General features: G+C 42.5%; 1 protein-coding gene across 1 annotated transcript in view; it reads right to left on the bottom strand.

The window, feature by feature from the left end:
* Spon1 (spondin 1) overlaps positions 1 to 27403 on the bottom strand; it is a 268537-nt gene that overhangs the window by 225435 nt on the left and 15699 nt on the right. Inside the window, exon 2 of the mRNA XM_051192721.1 lies at positions 20692 to 20798. Coding sequence (XP_051048678.1) covers positions 20692 to 20798 — 107 coding nt within the window. The remainder of the gene's footprint in view (positions 1 to 20691; positions 20799 to 27403) is intronic.

Here is a 27403-nt window from a genome sequence, read left to right as displayed (position 1 = left end):
CTTCCTTGGGTTCCCCTGGGGACTCTTCCGTGCCCACTTTTCCTGTCTCCTTGGCATCCGAAATCTTTTTCATGGCTCCTCTTCCTATGTAAACTACATATGCTGCAGGGTCCTGGTCTCATCCCATCCTCTTCTTGCTCTAAATGCTGCCCCTCCCACCTTCCCTAATGTGCCAGCTTTCTTAGTTTCTGGTCTAATAGGTCTTCTGTCTTTCTGTTCTGATAACAGCAGGGTGACAGCAGGGTGGCAGCCCAATATTGATACCATTAGCACAAGGGAATATCTCCCATGGGGGTCTTTACTCAGGGAAGGCTGAGTCCTTGAGACAACAGAAAGGAATGTTAGTACAAGTCAGAGTGGAGCAAAGTTGTGTTATAAGGTGAGCTACAGATAATAGTATATGCTCTAAATGTAAGCAAGGGCATTAAGAGAGAAAGAGAGACCCCTTAATACACCTAAGACACGAGTATGGGCTTCTTAACAGAGACAACTGCCCCTTAAAAGTTTTAGATATCTCTACATATGACTTTGTGGATTTTGAAGTTATATTACTTGAAGGACATAGTAGGGAACGAAGTTCAAAGATTAAGCAATCTGCAAATTAAGTTATATGAGCTGCTTTACTTATTTCTCTTAAAGAATTTCCGTTTTGTAAGTGAAACTGTAAGTGGTTTCAGAAGGTGCATTTGTTTAGGCGTAGAGATCAGATATGGCAGCAAATATGGTTAAACTCAGAGGTTACACGTTCAGGCCCTCAGTGAGTATGATTCCTCTGTTTCTGGTTCAGATGTATGGTTTTTGAGTTTCATGCAAGTGTATCATTTATACCTCTCCCCTCCCTGTTCCAGTTCTTCCCACATCGCCACCACTTCCTCTTGACCTCATAAGTTCTCCCTCTGTAATTATTGCTATTGTATTTACAGCTTACTGAGTTCAATTAGTGTTATCCGTATATACATGTTTATGGGTGACCACTTAAGATTGGGGGTTGGTCCCTGAAGAAAACCAGTGCTTCCCCTGGAAGCCATTTGATTCTTTATTAAGGGGTGGAGATTTGTGGAATTTCCAGACATCCATACTGGCATGTAAACTGGTGTAGGTTTACAGATCATACGCAGGTGACCATATTATTGAAAGTTCATGGGTGTAATAGCCTTCTCCTGTCTAGAATAAACTGTCTCACAGCAGTCATCTTGGTACTACTTGCTTTTGACATTTATGTATGAGATGTCTTTAGGAATAGGAGTTTGTCTCTTTTAGCAATGCTTATGTTGAAGCTAGAACTACCAGTCAATGGGATTGCTCTAGATCTTGGAATGAAGAGTCTCTTCCCATCCCATGGCCTCTTAGTTTTCTGTCTTTCTCTTATGCTTCAGAAGGACCTCAATTTTGTTTAGGATTTAAAGTGTCTAGTGAGGCTGAACCAAAGATCATTGACTATCCTGTCCTCTTAGCTGGAGCTACAGGTGACCATGTGACTCAGTTCTGGCTACTGAGATATTAGAGGGTGCTGGGATTTTCCTGTTTTAAAAAGGGTGCTTGTGGGAGAGCCCTACCTCTTACCTCTACTATCCTATTTCCTCCTTCTTGGAACACTGTGGCGAGGGTGAGATGCCAGTAGCTAAAACAAGCACAATATAGAACACGAGAGGAAGGCACAGTCATAAATTCAGAACCCTGCCATCACAGAGGCTGCAGAAAGAACATTGATCACTAAACTAGCTAATCCAAAACTTGGTCTTGATTAAATATTGTTTGCTGTAATTCAACACTGGGTCATAGAACTCTTATCCTAATGCTGTATCCTGTATCAGTGTAGGTCCCTCTCTATGCCTCATAATAACTATAAATAGGTTATCATTCCTGCCAGGAGATGTTTTAAACACACACACACACACACACACACACACACACACACACACACACACACACACACACACGAACATAAATTGGGCTAGAGAGATAGTTGAGTTGGCAAAGTGCTGTCTTCAAAGCATAATGACCTGAGTTCAATCTTCCAGAATCCATTTTTAAAATATGTGCAGTGGTATGTGCTTATAATTCCAGTGCTAAGGAGACAGACATACAGATTCCTGGGACTTGCTGGGAAGTTCCAGGCCAATGAGAGGTCCTATGTCAAAGAAGGTAGGGGAGTAGGATGAGGGCTTAGTCTGGAGAATGATGCCAAAGGTTGTCTTCTGGCTTCTATATCCCCACCCACCTCTACACAGATACAAAATAGAAACAGATGTAATCTAACATGTCTATTCCTCTGTCTAAAAGTGCTATTATCATGATTCATTTCTGTTTAAGACCAGGAATGACTTCCTGCAGAGCTGAGAGGTGGAAATGGTTGTCTGAAAGGTGACTCACCTTCCTGCAGAAGTGCTCTGGCCATCTCCACATTGGTATCCATGCACTATATAACATTTTACCATTTTGACCTACACATTAGCAATAAGCCCTAACTATTGTAGCTAGAACCTTGCTCCACAGCAATGCCTCGCCTCAAACAAAATTAAAGATTCATTCAGTAGCCCTGACAAAAAATCTTCTTAGAATCAAGTAAAGGATGAGTTAATCAATTACACAAGTGATCAATAAAATATAACAAACAGAGCATTCAATAAGAATGAGCTGAGCTGCTCATTTCACATAGTTTCTGACTCACAGGTCTGGTCAATACATGACAAAGATCTAACAAGAATGAAAACACAGGGAGTCTAAGAATACTTCCTTGATATAGTTACATTAGAATACATGTGTTCCTCAAGAGCCTCAGCTATCCAGATGCACACAACAATTAATTTTTGTAAGCTGGAGCATAAACAGAGTTTGGGTGAAGGTCTTCGATTCATGTGGCCAGTGTTTGCAAATAATTGTGTGGAAATAATATTCTCTTGAAATATGTCTGAAATAGAGGTTATGTGGTCCTGTTACTTCCCAATTGGGCGACTAAGCAAGTCATTTAGCAGCTGTGGGTGTTGTACTGGACTGTCCTCTAAGCCAAAGTGCCATCATCTTCATCATCTTATCCAGTCCCACTTGCAAAAGATCATCACAGATGGGGTTGTTGACTGTTGATGTCCTTTTATAGAAGAGGTGGGGAGGGTATGAGTATCCCACCACTCTTCCAAACCAGTTGCATGTAATTCTGCCTCAAATGCATGTGGTCTCAGGGAGTACAGAGTATATAGGCAAGGAAGATCCAAGGGACAGTGTTCCACCTATGAGGTCAAAAGGAGTCACCATCCATGCTGGGTGTGGACATGATTGTATGTGGTGTGTCTGCTCAAAGCTCACCCACACTCTTGCCTGTAACTCCTCACTTATTGCTCTATAGTAAATCTATTACACTCATTGGCTCTCCAGAGTAAAGCTTGCTATCTTGTGTGGGTCTTGTTTCCATCACCCCCAGAGAAGGGATTTGAGCATCAGTTTGTTTGTTTGTTTGTTTGTTTGTTTAACACTAAGGACTAAGCTCAGGGATCAGTGTAAACACTAGCTTTAATGCTCTACAGCAGAACCTAATCCTTCAGCTTTGAGAATTCCTCTGCAAAATCTGAACCAGGCCCTAGCCCTGCTTCAATCACAAGGCTTGGGGGTGCTCATGTGAGAAGAGGGATCTATATACAACTGAAGTATCATTATGCTCTCCAAAAGTGTGAGATGGATTTCAGTCCACCTTGAAGGGAGCCAAAAAGAAAAGAAACTGTACTTACAGGTTACTAAACAAAAATATTGATAGTTGAGCTAATTGAAAAATCTTTTGGTTAATGCTCAGTTGAGAATCAATGCTCTTAATTAAAAAGATAAGTTAGGGTTCTCACTCATACATGGCTGGTGGACTGTAAAAACTCATACAGCTACTATGGAAATTAGTGTAGCAGTTCCCCCAGAAAGATGGGACTCTATCTAACTCAAGATACAGCTATTTCACTCTTGGGCACATACCCAAAGGACTCTTCATTCTACTGCAAAGGCACTTACTCAACTATTTTCATTGCTACCCTATTCACAATAGCCAGAAATTGGAAACAACCTAGAAATTCCCTGAACAGAAGAATGGCTGGTAATGTGGTACATTTACACATTACTCAGCTGGTAAAAAAAAAAATGGCAACATGAAATTTGCAGGCAAATGGATGGAACTAGAAAAAACCATGCTGAGTGAGGTATCCCAGACCCAGAAAGAAAATATGGTATATATTTGCTTATATGTATATATTAGCTGTTAAGTCAATGATAACCAAACTATAATCCATAGACCCACAGAAGGTAGGTATAGGGTAAGTAACAGAGGGAACAGATAGATCTTGTTAGGAATGGGAAATAAAATAGATAATTATGGATAAATGGATAATTATGGGTTGTAGGAGGGGATATGGGGAAAGACGGCTAAAATTAAGGGGAATTTGAGGGTATGGAAACCTAATACAATAGAAAATTTCTAAAAAAATATATGATGTGATCTAAGTGAAATTGCCATAATGGGAAGACAGAGACATAATTGGTCATCTCATGACCAAATAAAGTTTCCAGTTTCAGCAGGCCCCACAGGAATCCCCAAACAATTTGGGCTGTTCCCAAGATTATAAGTTGCTCTCCAAAAACTGACAGTAAGCCCCCATTGCTGAAGACAACATCCACAGAACACACTCAACATGGAGATGTCAAGCTGGTGACTACATAAAGTCTCCATCCCTATGTTCTAGTGCCTTTGATACAGGAAGGCACTCTGCAAGATACCAAAAGAGAAATGTAAACACCAAGACAGCCACAAACCCCTTATCTAGAGAGGTGTATCTAGAATGGTGTCCTACCTGCAGGATAAGCTAGGGCAATGATGGCACAAAACTTGTGAGAGTAACCAACAAATAATTGATTTGAGTTAAGCCCCACTCCATGAGATGGAATCCATGCCCAACACTGCTTGAGTGACCAAGAACCAGAGACTAGACAGCCAAGGGACCTAGGGTAAAACCAAATAATACTGGTCTAAAAGAGAAAGAGAGACATCATCAGAAAATTTTCTCCTACAGCAGATGGGAACAAATATAGAAACCCACAGTCAGTTATTATGCAAAGAGCGAGAGACCTCAGAACACTTGTGATGTCTCCATCAATGCCCCCCCTGCACCCCAGAGCTCAGGGAACTCTTCAAAAGAGGAGGTGGAAAGAATATAAGAACTAGAGGTGATGGAGGGCACCAAGAAAACAAGGTCCCCTACATTAAAATGAGCAAAGCTTATATGTCTGAACTCAAAGTAACTGAAGCAGCTTCTATAGGTCTGCACCAGGTCCTATGCATATATATTATGGTTTCCAGTTTAATGTTTTTATGGAATTCCTGAGTGTGTGAACAAGTGAGTCTCTGATTCTTGTGCCTTCTCTTGGGCTCTTTTTCTTCTATTTGTTCTATCCAACTTTGATGTGGTAATTTTTTATCTTATCATATTACATTTTATTTTGTTATTTTTAAAAGTTGGATGGATGGATGAAAACCTAGCCACTAGGGTAAAGGTTAACAACTAAATGGTCATTTATACCTTCTGGGGAGAATATATATATATATATATATATATATATATATATATATATATTCAATGGAGTGACATTGGGTGTATCAACCACTCCAGGGCAGGCTTCATGGTCAGTGTTCAGGAGTAGTTGACTAACATATAATGGGTTCCACAGTTTTTACGCATGTGCTTTTATTTGGTAACAGTTTGGTAGTTTGGTAGTTATTTTTCTGGGGGAGTTATTTTGTTTTCTAAAGTTTTATTGTGGTTATATTGGGTTGTTTTTTATTTTGAGAAAGAACTTAAAGCTGGATATGTTGGGGAGAGAATATGGAAGGACTTGGGGAGGGAATCAATATGACCAAAATACATTTAAAATTGTTTTTCAATAATACTTAAAAAGAAAAATAAATTGGTTAGCTAAAAAAAGACATAATTCTCTCTATTAACTAAAGGGCTATGGATTTCTTAAAAGTGTATCTTTACTAATTGTGGGGACCTCAATGGCTTTAAATTTTAAAATTTAAAAATTTAAATTAAAAAACCTTATACCTAGTCATTTGCTCAGTTTGAGCTTGAAAGACAACTTGTAATATTTCATTTACTAATTATAACTTCCCAAGTTCTCGGACTTCTTCAATTTAAGATATTGGAGCCTCCTTACAGTGATCTTTTAAAAGTTCTATTTTATAATTATTAATTTTAGATTAAACCAGGTATGAGTTATCTTAAATTCTTCTTGAATGAGGTTGGGTATATGTTTCTTTATTGATTCAGCAAAGTGAAAACCTACTGTGAACTGGATGCATCACTAGGTAATGTAATCTTATGGGACCACTGTGGTATATGAAGTCTGCTGTTGACTGAACTGCAGAGATGCAGTGTGTAGCTGTTTCACAGGCTGGGTGACTTATACACAATAGCAGTTTTTCTTTCCTGTGTTTGAAGGCTAGGAAGCGTGAGGTTTAGGTACCGGTGAGTTCAGTGTCTGTTGAGGGCTGCATACAGTTTCCAAGATGGTGTCTTGCTGCTGTGTCCTACAGAGGCTAGACAATGTGTGCTCGTGTGACCAGAAGGGCAGAAAAAGTGAACTGATACCTTTGGAGGTGTGCTTCTAGGAGTGTTAATCCCAGCCATCGGGCTCTCACTTCCGTGACTTCACCTCTTCATGCTATCACATTGCTGTTTACTTAATACAATTATTTTGGGGTACACTCAAACATGGCAACCAGAAATGCTTTCTTACATTTTAGAGCCTTTATTAAACTGTTTACCCAGAAGTGGAATTGCTGTATAAAGGGTTATAAACATGCTTACCATTTTTGATAATTTGTAAATTGATATTTCAAACACTTGGTTGATGGACACTTGTAACTGAATAAAATTATTGGTAATAAAGGTCTTATTTTTTTCTGTCATAGAACAAAAGTCTAAAGTACCCTAGTATCTATCTGTGCTGGCAGCCTCCTTATTAGGATCAGCCATATAATCTAGGTGAGCCCGAAATCTTAGGGACACCTCTCAAATGCTATCCAGGTTCTGGGTCCCCTTGGTTTTAACTGACTTTAGTGAATTATTTTGTGCCCCCCCATACACACACACAAGGAAAAGAAAGCAAAACAAAACAAAAACCAAAACCAAACCAAAACAAAACAAAACAAAAAACCCCAATATCTATCCAGACTTTTGCTTCTTAAAAGACAGAAGACTAGCAAGAGTGGGGAGTGGTAAAGGAGGAGTATGGGAAGGTAAATTCAGTCAAAGCACATGAGCTATGCTCCAATGAAATGCCCTTATAACCCCATTGTTATGTATAGTGAACAAATGCCACTAAAAAATTTTTTTTAAAGAGACTGAGCTGGAGCACAGCTTGCAGAGTACCTGTCTCCCATGGTGTTTGCAATAGCAAGAAAGGCAAAACCCAAACAAAACAAAAGTCTGCATGGCCATTAATAGTAGCAACCATAGAATGGCAAATTTAAATTTCACAAATATCCATATTGTTGTATAACTAGACTAATGGAGAAGGAAGCAGCATGAGATGTAGGCTTCTGGGCATAACATGGCTGTTACACTCTTGAACTCACAACAGCTATGATGACCTGCATAAACTCTGTCCCATCAGTGTTCTGTCATGGAAGGAAGGGCCCATAGGGACCCCACTTCTCCCTGATATAAAAGTTGGTGTTTGGTGGTGGAGAGAAAGACTCTATCAGTGGTGTAGTCACTGGTAATGTGTCCCCACCCTTGTACATAAGCCCTCCCCCAGGCTCCCACAGACAACACTAATGAGAATTCTTGAGTAACAAAAAAAAAAAAAAACAAAGAAAAAAAAGAGAGAGGAAAGTAGAAGTTCATTGGGGGAAGAAGAGGGTCAGTGGGACTGGAATAGAGAAATAAGAGGGTAAGGGATGAATGTGATCTAAATATATTGTGTACATGTATAAAAATGTATTGAAACCTATTTTTATGTGGAATTAATGAATACTCATATAACAATAAGATAAACACACTAATGCATTAAGAACCTATTTTGAAAGACCAAAGTCACAAATCTGTAAGAGAAGAAGCAGGGACAGGGTATCTTTCTGTGCTGTGCTCCTCAGGTCACTGGACATAGGGTGGATTCCCCCATGTGCTCCCAAAGACATAACATGAAGGAGACACACTTGCCATCCAGATTCCACACAGAATGGCATTGCACTGCCACAGGCTCTTCCCAAATGCTAGATAATCTCCACTAAATGAGCAAATTGACATAGTTCTTGACTCTAAAGTGTCACACACACTGATGATTCAAGAACTCCCGCTTGGCATCCAGCATGCCAAGGGGCATATCATGGAAGGTCCATTTGAACTTCTGATATGCTCTAATGGAAACACTGCACATTTTGAGTTTTTATCACACTGCTGTGTCCCTCCTGCTCTGTGAACCCTCCGCCTTCCAGTTCTTATGCATGGTTTCCCACACTTCTGTAGCCCTCTTCCTGCTAAGGGGTTACAGCACAATTTCCAGTCCCTGCCTGGGCCTGCTCTGTGTGTTTGCCTGGAAGGTGAAGAACCAGGATCTAGAAGTCACTGGCAGGCAGGGTAGGTCAGGGGTAGCCTGAGCCAGGAGAGGTACACAGGATTGTATCCCTCACCCAGAACTTCTCCCTAGCATGGACTTCTATTTGAATATCATCCAAAAGCTTCAAAAGAAACAGCTTTGCTGGGTGTAGCAACACACACTTTCAGGAAGCTGGGATAGGAGGACAGAGAATTTGGGACAACCTGGTTTCAAAGCAAGTTCCAGGTCAGTTAGGGCTCTCTAAAAAGACCCTGTATCAAAATAAAAACAGAACAAAACAAAAGCATTATTATGCTTGATGTTTTCCTTTCTCCTAAATACATAACAACCAGATCTAGACTTTGTCTTTTTCTCTACAAGAGGATACCTTCCATGATGGGGAATGGCTGCTGTGTAAGCTTGGGCAAGTAAACAACTTCTCTGAACCAATTCCCTCATCAGTAAAGTGTTTACAACATGTTTCTCACAGATCTGCTAGTGACACTTAGGATTACAGTAGACAGGGAATACCACATATACAGTAGGTGTTCAGTGAATACAGCTGTTATTAAAGTGGTCTGGAAATGAGTATATTTTGAGCCTACAGACAAATGGAATATTCTAGGCTTAAATGGAGCCTGAACCCACAAAAGGTGCACCATTTTAAAAGTTGTTAGCATGTCCAGGCACCTCTGAGCTGTTCCTTGCCCTCTGTGTTTCTGGAGATGGAGTGTGGTGAGATGCTGGAGAAGGCTGTCCTGGCCTGCAATCCAGAGCTGCTCTCCAGGATTGTAAAATAGAAGCTATACAGTACACAGGACTCTCCAACTCAGCGATCTGGGCACCTACAAGGCACTGTAGCCTGAACGGAGTGGCACGTGAGTTGCATTCACTGCAGCAAGACCCAACCAATATCCAGGCAACGAATTAATGGAACTTCTGGCAAGAGCCATTGCAAATCCATCAGTGAGTCAGAGAGTTTGAGGGAACAATTGTCAAAAAGTCCCTTACTCTCTCTCTCTCCCCCCAAAAGAGCCAAATTAGATTAATTTGCCTTCTCACCCAGAGTGTGGCTCTGAAATGTCTAATTATTACTCCATTAGTTATAGTCAGGGTTTGTGTTCCCAAACTCAGAGCAGGATAGAGCTTGGCCTGATGGAAGCAGAGCAGCTACTCACGGGACTGAGCTTGGAAGAACACAACATTCAGAGAGTGGGTCTCTGTGAGGGCAAGTGGGATCCTGGGGGACAACTGACAATAACTGGGAACATTGTGACTATCACAACTGCTGAAGTGTGGGTGTTTGAAGACAGGGGTGCTGCCATACATTCTGCAACGCACAGCACGGCCACCACCAACAAAATTATATGACTTCACACATCAATATTACCAGGTTTAGATCACTGAGACCGAGCAGGCAGGGAGAGCACATAAGGAAACAGATAAAGGAATTAAAAATAAACAAAACCTGGGAGTCCTGAGAGGAGGGTGCTTAAGGATGTCGGGAGTGGTCGTTTCTCTGTGACTCCGACAGTACATGTCCACCAACATCGGAGAGGTCACTGAAGATCCACTTGGGAAAGATAATGGGGCTGCATTTATTCTTTTTCTTACTATTATGCCAAATATCTGACAAGAGTAAGTGAAGGAAAGAAGGAAGGAATTATTTTGGCTCACAGGTGGAGGGTACAGTATAACATGGTACAGAGACACCATCAGCAATGGCTGCAGAAGCCTGAAGTAGCTGGTCACATTGCATTCACAGTCAGGAGTCAGGAAGAGGGAGATAAATGCGGATGCCAGCCCATAGGCTGGTGCTGTCATCATTTTAGGGGGTTTTCGTACCTAGTTAATGCAGCCCCTCACATACATGCCTAGAGGTTTGTCTCCTAGGCAATTCTGGAAGCTGCCAAATTTTCAGTCGTTATTAGACATTGCTAGGGTTAAGTCCAGACTGATGGAAAACAAGAAGTGAATGGACAGTGAAAGCATAGGGAAACATGTAGGTATACCTCTCTGGATGCTGTGGCTCTGAAGAGGGACAGAGGAGGCAGTGACTGGAGGAGCTGGGTCCTAGGATTTCTTTTAAATGATACATGTTTTAAGCTCTGACTTCTCCATCACTGTGACCCTCAATTATCTTTCTAAATAGTGCCCTGCTTCTCTTTCACCTCAGCTCGATTTGCTGGATGTGCCTATCTGTTCTTTGTTGCTAACAGTCTTGAAGGCTGAGTCTGGGATCAGTCATCCATTTAGGTTTCTGTTTGATCTCTAGTGAGGGTCCCCTGGGCTGTATCACAACACGGAGAAATGGGAGGAGCTTGATCCTTGTATACAAGGGGCCAAATGCAAGGAATCCACATATATTATCTTGTTTTTATGAAAGCTAACTCACTCTACAAAGTCAGCACCGGTCCCTCTGAGGGGCTTCCTCATGGTCTAATTAATGATCTGCACTAGGCGCTACATTGCCTAGGTCCTATAACCTCAACACTACCACAGTGAGCTCAAATGTGTAGCAATGACTTCTGAGAAACAAATCATATCCAAGCCAACTTTGTGCAAAGCACACCACCTCTTCACTCAGTTTCTAAACCAGGTTCTTGAGACATGATGGGTACAGTTACAGGTCCAGTCTAAGCTCGGCCCCTTCCCCAGAGTGTGCTTTAAAACTGGATCCGTCAGGACATGTCCCCCCCTAGACCCCATCCCATTCTCCTTGTGCTCTTGTTCCCAGCCTGTCTCCTCTGTCCACAGCTCTTTCCCCTCCCTATGCAGATTAGATGGCTATGGCCTCCTTGAAAATCCTTGTTGAACAAATTTCATGTCAGACTCTGACCAACATGGTCACCATTTATATGATTTAAAGAATGGCTGCTCCTTCTCCTTTTGCTCCTCTTCCTCCCTTCTTTCCTTCCTTCCTCCCTTCCTTTCTTCCTTCCTCCTTCCCCCTGCTCCTATTCCTCCTGCTCCTCCTCCTTCTCCTTCTCAAGTTATCATGTATTTTGACCACTCTTCTTTGCTTTGGGCCCACCTCAAGAAAGAAGACTAGAATCAGACATAACATTTCTTTCTTCTTCTTCTTCTCCTCCTCCTCCTCCTTCTTCTTTTTTCCTTTTTGTTGGTCTCATTATGTGTATAATGAGTCTTCTGTAATAGCTCTAGTTCTTGGATATTCTGCTTATTTTGCTCATTCTTTATTCTTTTGTACTTCAGTTTGGATGCACCCCCAAGCCCTGTAGTTCTTTATTGGCCAGAGATAGGTTGGTAAATCTGTCAAAAGTTTTATTGATGTCTGAATTCTACCATTGCCTTTTGACTATTTCTTAGAGAGTTTTAAACTCTCTAAGAAAACTCTGTTGACATGGCACTCATAGGAATTCCCCCCCCCCGCCTCTGTGTGTGTGTGTGTGTGTTTGAGGTGGTGTCTCTGGTTGAACCTTCAGCTCACAGATTCAGGATAACTTGTTAGAAAACTTCAAGACCCAAGTGTTTCTGCCTTCCTAGTGCTGAAATTATAGACGCTCACCACACTTGGATCTTTGCATCGGTGCAGGAGATCCAAACTCAGGCCCTCATGCCTGTGGGTCAAATACTTCCCTGCCTGAGCCACATCCCTAGCCCTCAACTCTTATAGTTACTTCAAATTTTTTATCTGCCTATTCCCAAATCTCTGCCTGTCATGTCTTCTTGGTCTGCATCTTAGTCTCGATAGCCTCACTCTCTTCCTCCTTCCCTCTCTCCTCCCTCCTTCTCTCTATCTTCCTTCCCTTCTTCCCTTTCTAACTTTCTTCTTTCCTTCTGTCCTTCTGTCCTCCCCTTCTCTTTTTCTTTGGAACTCTACATGTTAACACACCTCTAACTTTGTGACAAGTCAGTCAGAGCACAATAGGGTAATGGGAACTGAAATAAACATCTTCGGGTGACGCATTCATGTTTACCCAACCAGAATTGGGCTATGTTTCACATTTGCTGTGGCATTTGAAGGCACAAGCCTCAAGGGCTATTATTGTGGCCTCATGCTGCTGGATTTTCTAGAAGTCCCTTCATAAACAGCTTTGTGTCTTGCAGCTTTCTTAGTTACAGCCCATTGCCCTGTGCTGCTGGAAAGGAACCAGTCTCTAATCCTGGGGTTCCATCTCCCACATTATTGCACTGGAGTCTCTGGGCTGTGACCTTCAGCCTTTATTAACTTCCTTGTGAGACAGGAAGGACAGAAAAGAAGGCACTGACTAACTACCCCTCCTCAGGAGGAGAAAAGGCTATGGCAATGAAATAATGGTATTAAGAACAAAATCTTCACAACCCCTTGAGTTAATGTTATTCCAGACAGCCACGCAAAGAAACTGAAGCTAAGCAAAGCACAGGCCCTGGGTTTGATTTCCTGCACCACATATAAACCAGACATAGTAACATAGGCCTGTAATCCCACTACTTTGAAAGATCAGAAATTCAAGGCCATCCTTTGCCACATAGATTTAAAGTCTAGCTGGGCTACATGGGATTCTGTCTAAAATAAAACAAGTGATTGGGATATTGCTTTATAAATGGGTTTTTGATAGAGGTGACACTGGAGCAGAAGCCTGTGGAAGTGAGGGGGCTGGGGTTGTGGATGTCAAGAACAGTCTAAGTAGAGGGGAGAGGATGATGACTATGAGACAGATATCAATGGCTGAGGATGTAGGGTTCAGTTGCACTTAAAGCCAGTGATCAGCTACCTTGGATAAAAAAGATACCAAATCTAGAAAAATCTTGAAATGCTGATCCATATTGAGTAATCAGTTCATGAGGGCAAGACTAAGGCCTGCAACTTCATTTCAAGGCAGAAACTGTATAAGAATGGGACTTTCACAGAAACAGCTGACTTGAGCAAGTGGAAGTTCAGGAACCCCAGTTGGACAGCTGGGGAACCAGCATAGGACCAAACCAGGCCCCCTGAAGGTGGGTGTCAGTTGGGAGGCCCAGGCAGTCTATGGGGTGGCTGGCAGTGGAACAAGTATTTATCCCTAGTGCAGGAATGGGCTTTGGGAGCCCATTCCCTGTGGAGGGATACTCTCTCGCCTAGATACATGAGGGAGGGCTTAGGTCCTGCCCCAAATGATTTGACAGACATGAAGCTTCCCCATGGGAGGTCTCACCCTCCCTGGGGAGTGAATGGGGGCTGGGATGGGGAGTTAGTGGGGGGGCATGGGAGAACAGAAGGGGGAGGGAGCTGGGATTGGTATGTAAAATAAGATTGCTTTAATTTAAATAAAAATTTATTAAAAATAAAAAGATGAATGGGACTTTTCAGATCTGCTTTAGTAAGCACATGGTAAATTCTTGCAGACATCATCCTGGTGCCTTGAACATGAGGACTTTGGGACCTCAGGTACCAGCCAGGGGCCAGTGAGACACTCAAGCATCCAAGGAAGGTGGAACCAAAACAAGGAAACTTGGTCAAGACTCTGCATCCTCTGTAAGGGAGCTCTGTGTCAGGCCCCACATGTTCAGATGCAATGAGAAGTAAGGATAGCGGTGAAACATGATGAGAGCCTGAAAAGTCCGTGGTCCAGAAAATCTGACCACCCAGTGAAGAAAATATTGAAACATGGTATAAGGACAGGGACTTTAGTCTGTTTTGCTCACAGCTACATCCTCAGAGCCCAACACATTTCTGAGTTCATTTTCTTCACAAGTACAGGAATAAAGGGTTTTCTTTATGAGAGTGTACAGTGTTAAATAATCATAGTATTTAAACATAACAAAAATACCCAAGAGTAAGCCACTGTTTTTGATGAACAATAACGCACTTTCTCTGAATTTAACTCTTTAAAAAGCAAACAAACATGGTTTTAAGTATTTAATACCTATATTATCAAATGTTAGACTTGGAATAAGAGCATTTCAGTTTTGTCATATAGTGTGCACCCAAGGCCTTGTCCATGCTGCCCATGCTCTACAATAAGCTACACCCTCAGCCCAAATTGCAACATTGTTAGAAACTGCATAATATGTACACACACACACACACACACACACACACACACACACACACACACACACACATTCTTGTGGCCATTAAAGTTATATATTATTAAACAATTTTATCATGAACTTGAAAATGATTTCCAGACCTTTAGAAATAGATGTGGAACATTGCTGTTTCCCATGCAGGAAAGTATGAGGCTAACTCATGCCAGCATGTGTGTAGGGCTAGACATTCCATCAGCAGTCATCCATCAATTTAGGAAACACTTATCAACTGACCAGTGTGCCAGACCTTGATGAGACCATGGGAACACAGAGGTGGCCACGGCCCAGCTTTGTCTCTGTACTGAGCCTTGCAAGCAAATGGAAAGTTAATACATCAGGACGACACAGCATGCAGAGAACTAGAACAGAGGGCTATGCTGAGCCCTTAAGACCTCAGAGGTGGGGCAGGAGCAGAGACTCTCAGTGGGATCAAAGGAGACATGGATGTCAGGAGAGATCCAGCTTTGAAGAACTAAGACCTGTGGCACCGCAGATATGTGAAATCCTAAATCCAAAGTGGTATTTGGAACAATCCAGCGAGATCTTAGGGAACTAAACAATTGATCTCTGTCTTTTCCTCTCTCATTAGAGCTACAACACGGAAATGGAGAAAATGACACAAACTTGGGGCAGTTGAATCCTTGTTCACTGCCATTTACTGGTTCTATGCCTGGATCAGAATTCAAATTCTGTCCACATTACCTAGCCTGAAAATGGAAATACAAGGTTAGCCTTGTTGGCTTGTATTGCTGTGCATGATGGTTTGGATGGGAATGGCTACCATGGGCTCATATATTTGCATGCTTAGTCCCCCGCCAACCCATTGGTGGAACGACTTGGGAGGGGTGAGGAGGTGTGTCTCCTCCTCCACACACACACCATACTGTGTGTGTGGGGGGCCTTTGAGGTTCCAAAGCCCCACACCATTCCCAGTTAGCGCTCTCTCTGCCTTGTGGTGGTTGTTTCAACATGTGAGCTCCCAGATACTGCTCCAGTGCCACACACGTCGGCCTGCCGCCACACTCCCCATCATGAACTCACCCTCTGGAACTAGAAGTCCCCAATAAACTATTGTTTACACAAGTAGCCTTGGTCATGGCGTCTCTTTATAGCATTTAAAACACTGTTTTAAACAGCATGACCAAAAGCAGCTTAGGGAGGAAAGGGTTTGTCCAGCATACAGCTTACAGTCTATCACAAAGGGAAGTCAGGGCAGGAACCCGGAGGCAGGGACTGATGCAGAGGCCATGGAGGGGTGCTGCTTACTGGCTTGCTCTCCAGGTTTACTTCCAGCTATCTTTCTTATACAACACAGGACCACCTGCCCAGTGGTAACACTGGCCACAGTGGGTTGGGTACCCCTACCTCAATCATTAAACAAGAAAATGTCCCATAGACTTGCCCACAAGGGCCAAGAGGCATTCTCTTAATGGAGGAGGCTCCCTTCTCCCAGATGACCTGAGCTTGTGCCAAGTTGACAAAAAAAAAAAAAAAATCCTAACTGCATGGGAAGATATCTGACATGTGATGGGTTTTCAGACAGAGTGGGGGGAGCTCTTCACATGCACCCTTCTTTTTACCTCTTGTCCAGCTATAAAATCTGCCCACCTTAGGGGATGGCTCAAAAGTTACCATCCTATTATTTTTGCAATGAGTACTTTTAAGATTATTTCATTTTTAATGTATGTATATGTGTGCATCAACCTGTGTGTGTGTGTGTGTGTGTGTGTGTGTGTGTGTGTGTGTGTATGTGCAGGCAGGCACACACGCACATATGTTGAGTGGGCTCCCTCAGAGGCCAGAAGAGAGCATCTGATCCCCAAAGCTAGAGTTACAAACAGTTATGAGCCTCCTAACATGGTGCTGAGAACCAAACTCAGGTCCTCTACAAGAACAGTAATACTCCTAACCCCTGACTCATACAGTAAACCTGGTCAAAAATTCATAGCTGGGGAGGTCATAAGCCCTAGGAGGAGATTAACATTACTATTTAGCTAAACTGACATAAGAGAAATCTGTCTTCTAAGAATTTACATTGATAACCTTAGATAAACTATTCATAGTACTAGGCAGTGACACCTCTTTCCAGTGTACATTAATAAATGCAGAGACTCATGTCTGCTAGGACATTTATACCATTCCATTAAGGCTCAGGGAACACTGAGGAAGTAAAGGCAGGGTCCAGGAGACAGGGAGCAGGGTGGTGAAATGCTATTCTCTGGGCAATACACAGCCAGTGCAAGCACAGACTCACAGTGGATGCCTGCCCTGGTCTGCACAAAAATGGGTCCATATACAGCCAGGATAGAAGAGACTGGGGAGGGGGGGTGGAGACTAGCCTTCTCTGCTTAACTATTTGCTATTAATAGTTTTGGGGAGGAGATCTTCAGCTATGTACCCACTAGTGAGCCCATTGGGCTGTGAAGAATAGTCCTAAACTAATGGTTACACACACACACACACACACACACACACACACACACACACACCATGAATCTTAGAAAGAGGATGGAAGGATCAAGTGGGAATGATAATGACAGGAGGGAAATAAGAGAGTGTGGCAGGGGAGAATAACCACAATGCAGTGTGTGTGTGTGTGTGTGTGTGTGTGTGTGTGTGTGTGTGTGTGTGTATACCCCTCATATGGTTGCTTGTACGGGCATGGGTGGGAGGTCATTTAGTAGAGCAAGGAGAAACTAACCAGTGGTCACACCATTGAAGAAAGTGCCTCCCTCTTTCCTGGTAGCCATGAACTCACAATAGCTTCTTGTGGAGGGCAAGACCTCCCAAACTCCTCCCCAATCCATGATGGGCCCAATCTTGATCAGGTCTTGTGCAGGTAGCCACAGTTGCTATGAGTTCATAGTACAATAGCCAGGAGATGACACTTTATATCACCTTTTACATCAGGCATGCAAAATTAATTTAATGAGAAGAAAATTTCTTATAAATACAAAGACAATTCCTGAGAGTCAGGGTGCAATAGTATTTCTTCAGCTTCAGAAAAAGTGTGGCAAAACTTCTTTGGGGTTCTAAAATGGCTCAGAACCCATTAGATGCTAATAAACTTTTATTGTTGCTGATGAGGTCATGGAAACATTTTAAGAATACAGAAGAATTACAGAGTTTTGTTTGGTAATTGGGGCTCATCTCAGGCAAACATTTATGAGACTATTTCCATTTGACTAGCTGACACTCACAGGTCCCTAGTCAAACATAAAGCGATGGTGTAAAAGGTTAGCACCTGCAACTTCATTGTCAGTAAATATGTGTGTCCAACCCTGTGCTGGACAGATGGGCTGAGGGTGGAGAATACGGAAATAAAGGAGGAAAATAAATAAATAAACAATTAAATAAATAAATAATAATAATAATAAAAACCATCTCCGGGGAGGCTCACTGGAGGGGATGCAGAAAAACAAAGAATCCAGCTCAGGGTCAAAGTAGTGGTGCAGTGTAGGTTTAAATGGGGTAAACAGGATCCAGCTCCTTTGGAAAAGGACATTTGGGGCTGAGACCTGCTGGAGGCAAGAGAGTGAGCTGGACTGTTCTGGGCCTGGGACCAGGGAGCAGTTTGTTTTTAGTGAGCTGAATTGTTAAGATTGGCCAGTTACTTTTGTACAGACAGTACAGTCTCTGAACTCCTTGTCACTTGCAATTAACCATGAGTACACCCAGCTAGCTCATAAAGAGCTCCAGTGTCTCTCCTGCTCTGGCAGCTAGACACCCTCATGTGCCAATGCTGCCACCCTGGAACCCATTGCTGGAGCAGAGAAGAGGACCCCACCTCTTCTCCAGGACATCTGCAGGAGCCAGCAGAGCAGTAACCCTTACTGTCCTCTCTCCTCTCCACTGAGCCCAAAGCAGCTCCATTGCTTTTATCGCTCAGACATTTAGAAGCATAACAAGTTTATGACACCCCCTTTGAACCAGGAAGACGAAGTTTGCAAGATGGAGCAGTAGGCAATAATGGTGCTTGCTGCCAAGCCTGATGGCTGGAGGTCAATGGCTAGTCCAACTGTGGAAGGAGAGAACTAACACCTGCAAGTTGTCCATTATCTCATCCCGTCCACACATACATGAACAAATATTTTTAAATGTTTAAAAGAAGTATGTGATATTTATCTAGAGTTAGACAAACGTTTAAAAGCTTCATTTTCTTTTATGTGTATGGGTGTTTTGTCTGTCTGTGTGTGTGTGTAAAACACATGTGTGCCTGGTGCCCTGGATTCCTGGGACTGGAGCTACACATGGCTGTGAGCTGCCATATGGGTACCACAGGACCTCGGGTTCCCCAGAAGGCTTGTTAAAATACAAGGGCAGACCCTGCTCTGAGGTCTGACTCATCCAGTCTCCTGAGCTGAGATTTTGCATTTATAAGTCCCCATGTGCAGCTGATGCTCTGATAACACATGCCCTGGTAGCAAAAAAAAAAAAAAAAAAAAAAAAAAAAAGGCTGTCAGAAGCCCTGAAAGAAAATGAGGAAAAATCAGGAAGACACGTGAAGCCCAAGAGTTCCAAGCTAAGGTAGAGCATGCTAAGATAAGAAAGAGCCCTCTCAGCACAGAGCCTGGCAGACAGCAAGCACTCTGCAAACGTGAGGTGTTGGTGGTGGTGTTATTGGGTCACTGTTTTGTAAGCCTACCAAGAGTTCCTTTCCAAGAAAGTCATCTAAATGGGTATAGATTTAATGATTTTGCTAGACTGGAAGCCTAGACACCCATATACATAAAGGAAAGTTTTAGCTGAGCATGCTGGTGAACATTGTAACTCCAACACTAAGAGAGTTTAAGCAAGAGGGTTCCCATGACTTTGATGCCAGACCAGGCTTCAGAGTTAGTAACAGGTCATCTAGGGTTATATGGAAAGACCATGTTCCCCTTGACAAACAAACAAACAAACAAGGGACAGCAAGATGGATCACAGGACAAGGATACTTGCTACCAAACTTGAAGACTTGAGTTCAATTCCCAGAAGCCACATTGATGAAGGTGAGAACCTGATCCTGAGTTATCCTCTGACCTCCATGTGCATGACATGGCATTCATGCATGTGTATGCACACACAAATGAATAGATGTTTTTAAAACATAAAACTTTTAAGTCACAAGAGTTAATCCATGACTACAACCTGGCCCCAAGTGATTAAAAGACGCTGATGGACAAGATATTTGGAGTGGGTTTTTCACGGAGCTCACACATTACACCAAAGTCCCCAGCAGCCTGCTCTGAGGGTAAGCATTCTCCTGGCTTCTCATTTTCTCTTCTGAGTTTGCAAATGCCAGATAAAAATTAATTCCAGAACAATGGAAAACGGAGGCCAGAAATGGTCAGGGAAGATTTAGCCAGACCTCGCCTTAGGATCACTCCAACCATTCTGGGATGTGTTCTGGCATCTAGCTAGACAGGGGTTAACATTCCTGCCACCTCCCTTGAAAGAATATTCCACAGTGAAATATGACTTATTGCCGGGGCCTTGCCTTTGAGCTTCCCGTTCTTCTTCTGACCCACTTTTCTCATGCCCCACCACATCCCTCAGCCCCTCATGGGGCTGCTCTTCGGGGACTGACATTCAGAGACCACCACCTCCTAAACTTGTCTGCTCATTTAGACAAGCAAAGCAAGGGCAATTCTTTTAATCTTCACTCATAAGTCAGCCTCCACATTCCTTTAACATCCGTTTCCTGGGCTTTGAACCCCCTCCAGCCTGGCTGTCCAGAGCTCTTGTTCCAGTCAAATCACAAGTTGCCTATTGCAGGGGAAACAGCAGGTCAGAACCAGGCTCTGAGCACTCGCCCCTCGTTGCACAGCCTGCTGCCAAGGGTACAGAGAGCCCAGAGCCCAGCAGTAGGATCTGCCAGAGTGAAGCAAACCCTGTGGGTGATCAAGCCTGCTCAGGCACGCCTGCAGCCTTTGTCACCAATTGTGGGGGCCTTCTAATGAAACTGCCTACTTGGCCTGCCATCAAGGAAGCACATGAGAAACCACATAAGATGCCCCAACCTCTCCTTTTAAATAGATTCCTCCACATAGCCCAAGCTCAGTTGATCTCCACCTGACAGGCAGGGAGGGCCGCTGGAAAAGCCAGTGGCAGTGAGTGTCTTACCTGGAAGGTACCTGCATGGTCCTCTTCCTTGTCACCCTCTCTGTTCTCTTTGAGGGCAATTAGTGTGAAGCCTCTGAAGTAGGAGGGAGGGGCAGCTGAGAGTGTCACTGTGAGAGACAAGAAAGACACTGTCAGCACAGCAATCAGTTGGTTTCCATTTGACCCATAGGACCAGGCCCGAGTACTCTGCCAACATTCTGTCTCTGAGGAGTACAGGACAGAGGGTAGGAAAGGCTTAGCTCCCTCTTCTATTTAAGAGCCTGCTAACTCCAGATCTGAAGTCTTATGCGAAAATCCTTTTTATATTTATTTCTTTACTTATTTGTTTATTTATTTTTGAGCCCGAGCTTCATTGTGTAAGTAGTCCAGGCTGGTCTCAAATTCACCATTGTCCTGGCAGGATCCTTAAACCTTCTTGAACCACTCAGACAGAGGTAAGGAGATCTCTGTCTGAATAATCTCAATTTGATAAGGACAGCTCTGGTCAGAAATTCTTGACAATTATCTCATCCTGCTACATCTCTATTAGGTGACCCAAGAGTAATCCAGATTCCTTCTGGATGTCTTGGGTGACACATAATAACTCTCTGCTCTCCATCACCTTCCCTTTATCTTCTGTAACCTCAACTATACCACCCCTCCCATCTCCTGCCCTCTGCTCAAGTTTTGCCCCAGGTTTCATGGACAGACTCCACATATGCCTGCTTCCAAGTTTGCCTCCCCAAGGCTTTCCCCACAGCCTTCCCTCTCCTTTCTCTGCATGCAAAATCAAGGGACAAAGCAGACGTTCTGAAGAAGGAGGGCTGGGTTTTCATTCCCTCTGTATCCACACAACTCAGCACCGAGTATCTAAGACAGGTCCAAGTTTCTTCAGATGAATATATATCTCTATCCTGTGTTCCAGATTCTGGGCTTTAGATATGGGCTGAAAGGCTATTAGAACTTCTAGGGAGCTCTAATTCAGGGACCCAATGTCACTGGTAAGCAACCAAGACAGAGAGGGTAACATATCTTCAAGGTCACTGGATTAAGGGTCCCCTCCCCAGATTAACACTCCACCCACGGATTCCTGCCCTCAATTTATCCGTCACGATGTGGCTCTTTTTAAAGTATTGACGGATTTGTCTGATGTTTAAAAATCAATGCATTTAGCTTATATCATGGACATAATTCTGCTTTACCATTTCCCTTTTAGGAGGAGCATGTGGTCCTCTAAACTCTCCCAAATGGACTCAGTAAATGACAATTAATCACTCTAAAATGGCAAACAATAAAACCACTATCTCAGATAATAGAGTGACGTTCATGAACCACCAGTACAAAGATATCTCACAGAAGAACTCCAAAGACATACAAAGGTCAAATATCAGTGCTGGAGAGATGACTCAGCAGGTAAGAGCACCGGCTGTTCTTCCACAGGGTCCAGATTCCATTCCCAGCACCCACATGGTAGCTCACAATAACTCCAGTTCCAGGGGGTCTGATGCCCTCCTCTGGCCTCCCCAGGTACCAGGAATACATGGTGCACACACATGTATACAGGCAACATGTGCACATGTACACACACACACACACACATACACACACAGATAAATAAATAAGTAAATAAATAAATAAATAAATATTTTAGAATTCCAAATGTCATAATATGATTGGTTCATCTCACAAAAGTAAAGGCGCGTCCTGCCTGGCTAGGTCCATCTATTTTAAGAATGAAGGAAAAGTACAATGGAGTAAGACAAATGTAGAGCTCAGAAGAGTTAACAGTGCTGGGATCTCTGAGAGAAAGGACCAGAGACTCAAAGCTCTGGGATAAAGCAAGGACAGGAAGGGACAGGGCAGCTGACAGCGAGGGTGCCCCAGCAGGACATCCTCAAATTCATCTGCACCATTTTAATGTGATCCTGGGACTGTGGACCTACTGGTAGCTTCAGAAGAGCCCCGCCAGTCTACCCTACAGATGTTTTCTCGTGTTCCTCATATGCCTGTGACATTCAAATCCCTCCATTTCCCCCAAACCGTAGAGACTGGTAAATTTTCACCCTTTGTATGATGCTTCCTCTGACTTCACCTTAAAGACCTGAACCTTCTTAAGAGTGAAAAACACTTGCAGATCTCCCCAGATGGAGATGCTGCCCTGGGTATCTGGATAATGCAGGTCCTCACAGACAATGAGCCTTGGGCCTCCACTCCGCTTTGTCCCTTCCTAATGTCTGACATAAGAACTGCTGAGGCCAACAAGAGTCACATCCAGACAAAGATCCAGAAGACCATTTTCTTCCCTGTTTCTGGAGCAGTTGGTCCTAAAATTTAGATCACCAGAGCCACGCTTGCCAAACCCAGCAAAATACAGCCCAGATGCGACAGCTGAAGCTGTGGATGTAGCCACAGCAGCCCCTGGCTAAGAAGGAAAAAAGACTGATGCTAACCTCTGCTGACAACTCTCCCACGTCTTAGACACCAGAAGAGTAAGGTAGCCTTAGCTAAGGTGGTGAATCTCCAGAAAATGTGACGAAACCTTGGGTTGTGCAAAAAGAGATACTTGATTTTTCTTTTTAAGGAAGCCAAGAAGTAAAACACAAAACAAAAATAAGAGAGGAAAATTATTTTCTATAATTAATTTCAATCTGTTTCTGTGAGAAACACGTGACCAAAAGCAACTCAAGGAAGAAAGGGCTTATTTATTTTATACTTCCAGGTTGCAGTTCATTATTGAGGTAAATCAATGCAGGAACCAGAAGGCAGATCTGCTTGGAATTACCTCTGACCAGGGAACTCACTCATATCCAAGGAAATACAACAGGAACTCGGAGGAATGCTGCTTCTGGTGATATCTTGCTTCTACAAATAAAGCCTGTCTGAAGGTCAGAGAATGGAGCATGCCATTAGATAACCATAGAGGTCTGTACAGATGCATAGACAGGAAGTGAGATGGCTGGGCAGAGAGAGGATGTAAGAACTCCCTTTTACAGCTGCTTACTGGCTAGCTTACAGGTTCATGCTCAGCTAGCTTTCTTATATAGACCAGGACCACGGTGAGTTGTGGGCTGCCCACCGTGGGCTGAGACTTTCCAAATCAATAACTATGAAAATCCCCCCACAGACATACTCACAGACTTTCTGATTGAGGCAATTCCTCAAAGGAGGCTTTCATCTAGATGACTCTAGGCCAACTATTCTCAACCTGTGGGTCATGACCCCTTTGGTCTATCTCCAAAAATATTTATATTACAATGCATAGCAGTACCAAAATTATAGTTATGAAGTGCAACAATAATAATTTTATGATTGGAGGTGACCACAACATGAAGAACTGTATTAAAGCATTGCAACATTAGGAAGGTTGAGAACCACTGCTTTAGGCTGTATTAACAATTAAAGCTAAGGAAGACACGTTCTTCAGGAAACATTTTATTGCCAATGATAAAGAGGTTAGTAAATAAAAGTATGTATTTGAATGCACATAGTACACACACACACACACACATATTCACATATTCAAACACACACATGTACATAGAATAGGACTCAAAAAGTTTAAAATGCACAAATATACATTTTATTCATTTAATACAAGCTCTAAATTCACTGACCCAAGTAACCAGAAGTTGCTGCACTGATCACTGACTTTCTATGACGATGGCCTGATTTACACCTTTCCACTTTGTGACTAATCTTCTGATGTCCAGAGCAGAGAGATGTATTCAAGTTCACACCATGCAAGGTGTCATCTGGAATCCAGGTGCTTTGTTCCCTAGTGAAGGCTTTTCTCCTGACTGTAAACCACAATGACAATATCTGCACAATGTTTCTACAAGTCTGCAATTGCCTTCTGACCCAGTTCACAAGGGAGAGAAGATCATCTCTGCCGCTGCTTTGTATAGACTTACCTCGTATTTCCAGACAGTTGTCTAAAGGCAATTAATGATTTTCACTCCTCCCTGTGTGTGTGTGTGTGTGTGTGTGTGTGTGTGTGTACCTATGTGTGAGGATGTACATGCAATAGCATGTAGAGAACAGAGTTTGGAGTCAGTAGGTGCTAGGAATCCAAACTCAGGTCCTCATGCTTGCTCAGAAAGTGACTTAGCCACTGAGATACCTCCCAGACCTACATTTTACATCTTTTGAAAACAAAACTGAAGATTTGTATAAAAGTGAATTTTTAAAAAGTTCCAAGACTGAAACTTAATTATTATTTTTAAGAAGTTACTGGATTTTCTTCTGCTTCTCTGATAATTTGAAACCCTGAGTCCTTGGGGCTAGAAAGATGGCTTGGTGGTTAAGAGCACTTGTTGCTCTTGCAAAGGACCCAAGTTCAGTTCCCAGAACCCCAATCAGGCGGCTCTAGTTCCAAAGGATCTGACACCCCCTTCTGGCATGCAGTGTACAAACATACATACAGGTGTATGTACACACATTAAATGAAACAAATAAAACTTTAATAAGGAAAAAAGAAATTACTAGTCCTCATGAATCTCAAAAAAGAAAGAAAGTGAGAGAGAGAGAAAGAAAAGAAAGTAAAAGAAAAGTCTCTAAGATGACAAAGACAACTTGAAAGCTAGTTCCCTTTGAGAAAAATCCTATAGAAACCATATCATATTAAAGCTAAAAAAGGGTTATAACAGGCATGGCTTACCTAAAAATACCTACATCATTAGCATACTATTTATGCTTACTTCCAAGCATCAGTATGCAATGTAAATGCATGAGTACATGTGAGTCTTTCAGATTACAACTTGGCATATGGTAGACCCAGGTGAACAGCAATACTTAGGGCTGGCAAGGTGGCTCAGTGAGGTTCTGACTATGCAAGCCTGATGACCTAAGTTTGATCCCTAGAAACCATGTAAAGGTAAAAGACAAGAATTGACTACACAAAGTTTTCCTCTGACCCCTACATGCATGCCATGACAAGCACCTGCTTATATATACATATCACACACAAATAATAATAATAAAATATTTTATAACAAAGACCTCTTTTTAAAAGGTAATAGTAGTTACTATGTTTCATGGTAAGATCATCACACTACAATATGCTTTGTGTTTGTCTTCAGGCTTGTAAACTCTTCAAGGGCTAGAACATCTGGCTCAGTGCAGTGATCAGCACAAGGTGTGGACAACGAGCCTACAGAACAGTGTTGGTAGTCTGCTAGACTCAGTAGCACCACAAATGTCAATACTCTTCAAACTGCTCTATAGATTTAGTGCAGTGTAAAATGAAAATCTCAGTGTGTTTTGTGTGATATTGACAAGCTGCTTCTAAAAGTCATATGGAAATGCAAAGTGCTAAGAATATCCAAGACGACCTTGAGAAAGAAACACAAAGTTGTAGGGCTTATTACTGCCAGATATAAAGACTTACAGAGTTGTGGAAATTAAGCCAGTACACTACAACAAGGAAAGAAAAGTGAGCCAATTAAACAGTGGAGGGATCAACAAAGTTCCAGAAAGCTGCGGGCACTATGGATGAGGAAGAATGCACAACAACATAGAAAATAAATGGTTGAAGGTCCTCACCACATTATACACAAAATACACCTACATAGGTACGTAAAAGAAAATAATAAAGCATTTAGGAGGTGGTGTAGGTGGTATAAGATGGTATGTAAATGACCCCTGGTCAGACAGCATTTGAAAAGGACATAATAAAACATTGGTAATAAAGTCTAAGGTGTATGAATGAGATATTCCGAAACTTTTCTTATCAAAAGAGACCATGGAAAAGGGAAATGCAAATCACAGTGTGAAAGATGTTTGCAATCCTATAGGTAGTATCTGTCATCCAAAATATACAAAGTCTTGCTAATCGAGAAGAAAGATAACCCAACAGAAAGACAATAGACACATTGTACGAACTAACACTTGCTGAAGGTGCCTTGCTACCAGAAACCTGTGAAAAATTCTGAACCTCATCAGCCAACAGGGAAATACAAATTAAATTCATAATAAAATACTGTATAACTACCAGATTTACTAAATGTGGAGAATTAATACCAAATGTTGTTAACTGGAACTTTCACACATTGTTGATGAAAGTGAGAATTAGCACATTTGTTGGAAAATTCTTCAGCACTTTGTTGAATCTGAACATACACATATCTGTGACCCAACTACACAACTCTGAAACGCATGCTTGTGTGCCCCAAAGACATTTAGAAGAATACTTGGAGTTATGTCACTTGAAGTGGCATCTAACTGGAAACATCACTAAATTGGAATACACAAGTGGTCATAGTCATGTAAGCAATCATATAATGAAAATGAACCAACTGTGCTGTACATGATGACACAAAGGAATACAAACGGCAGGGCTGGGAGACAGTTTAGTAGTCAGTAGAATGCTTGCCCTACAAGCATGAGGACCTGGATTTGCAGCTCCAGCACCCAAAAGCTGAGCACAGCAGCACACATCTGCAACCAGCACTGGGATGCAGAGTCAGGTGGAGCTTGTTGGCCAGACAATCTGGATCAATGAGCTCTGGGTTTAGTTAGGAACATTGTTTCAGAAAGTAAGATGGCAAGCAAAAGAGGAAGATGTGATATCTTGGGCCTCAGTACACATGTGCAAACACCCACATGAACACACACACACACACACACACACACACACACACACACACACACATATATATATATTGCACACAAACATACAGAGAGATGAGTTATAGAGAGGGACAGGGAGAGGAAGGGGAGGGAAAGAATATAAATG

This window comes from Phodopus roborovskii, unplaced genomic scaffold (assembly GCF_943737965.1).
Source record: "Phodopus roborovskii unplaced genomic scaffold, PHOROB, whole genome shotgun sequence".
Taxonomy (NCBI): Eukaryota; Metazoa; Chordata; class Mammalia; order Rodentia; family Cricetidae; genus Phodopus; species Phodopus roborovskii.
Note: the sequence above shows the minus strand (reverse complement) of the source record. Positions and strands in the feature narration are given on the sequence as shown.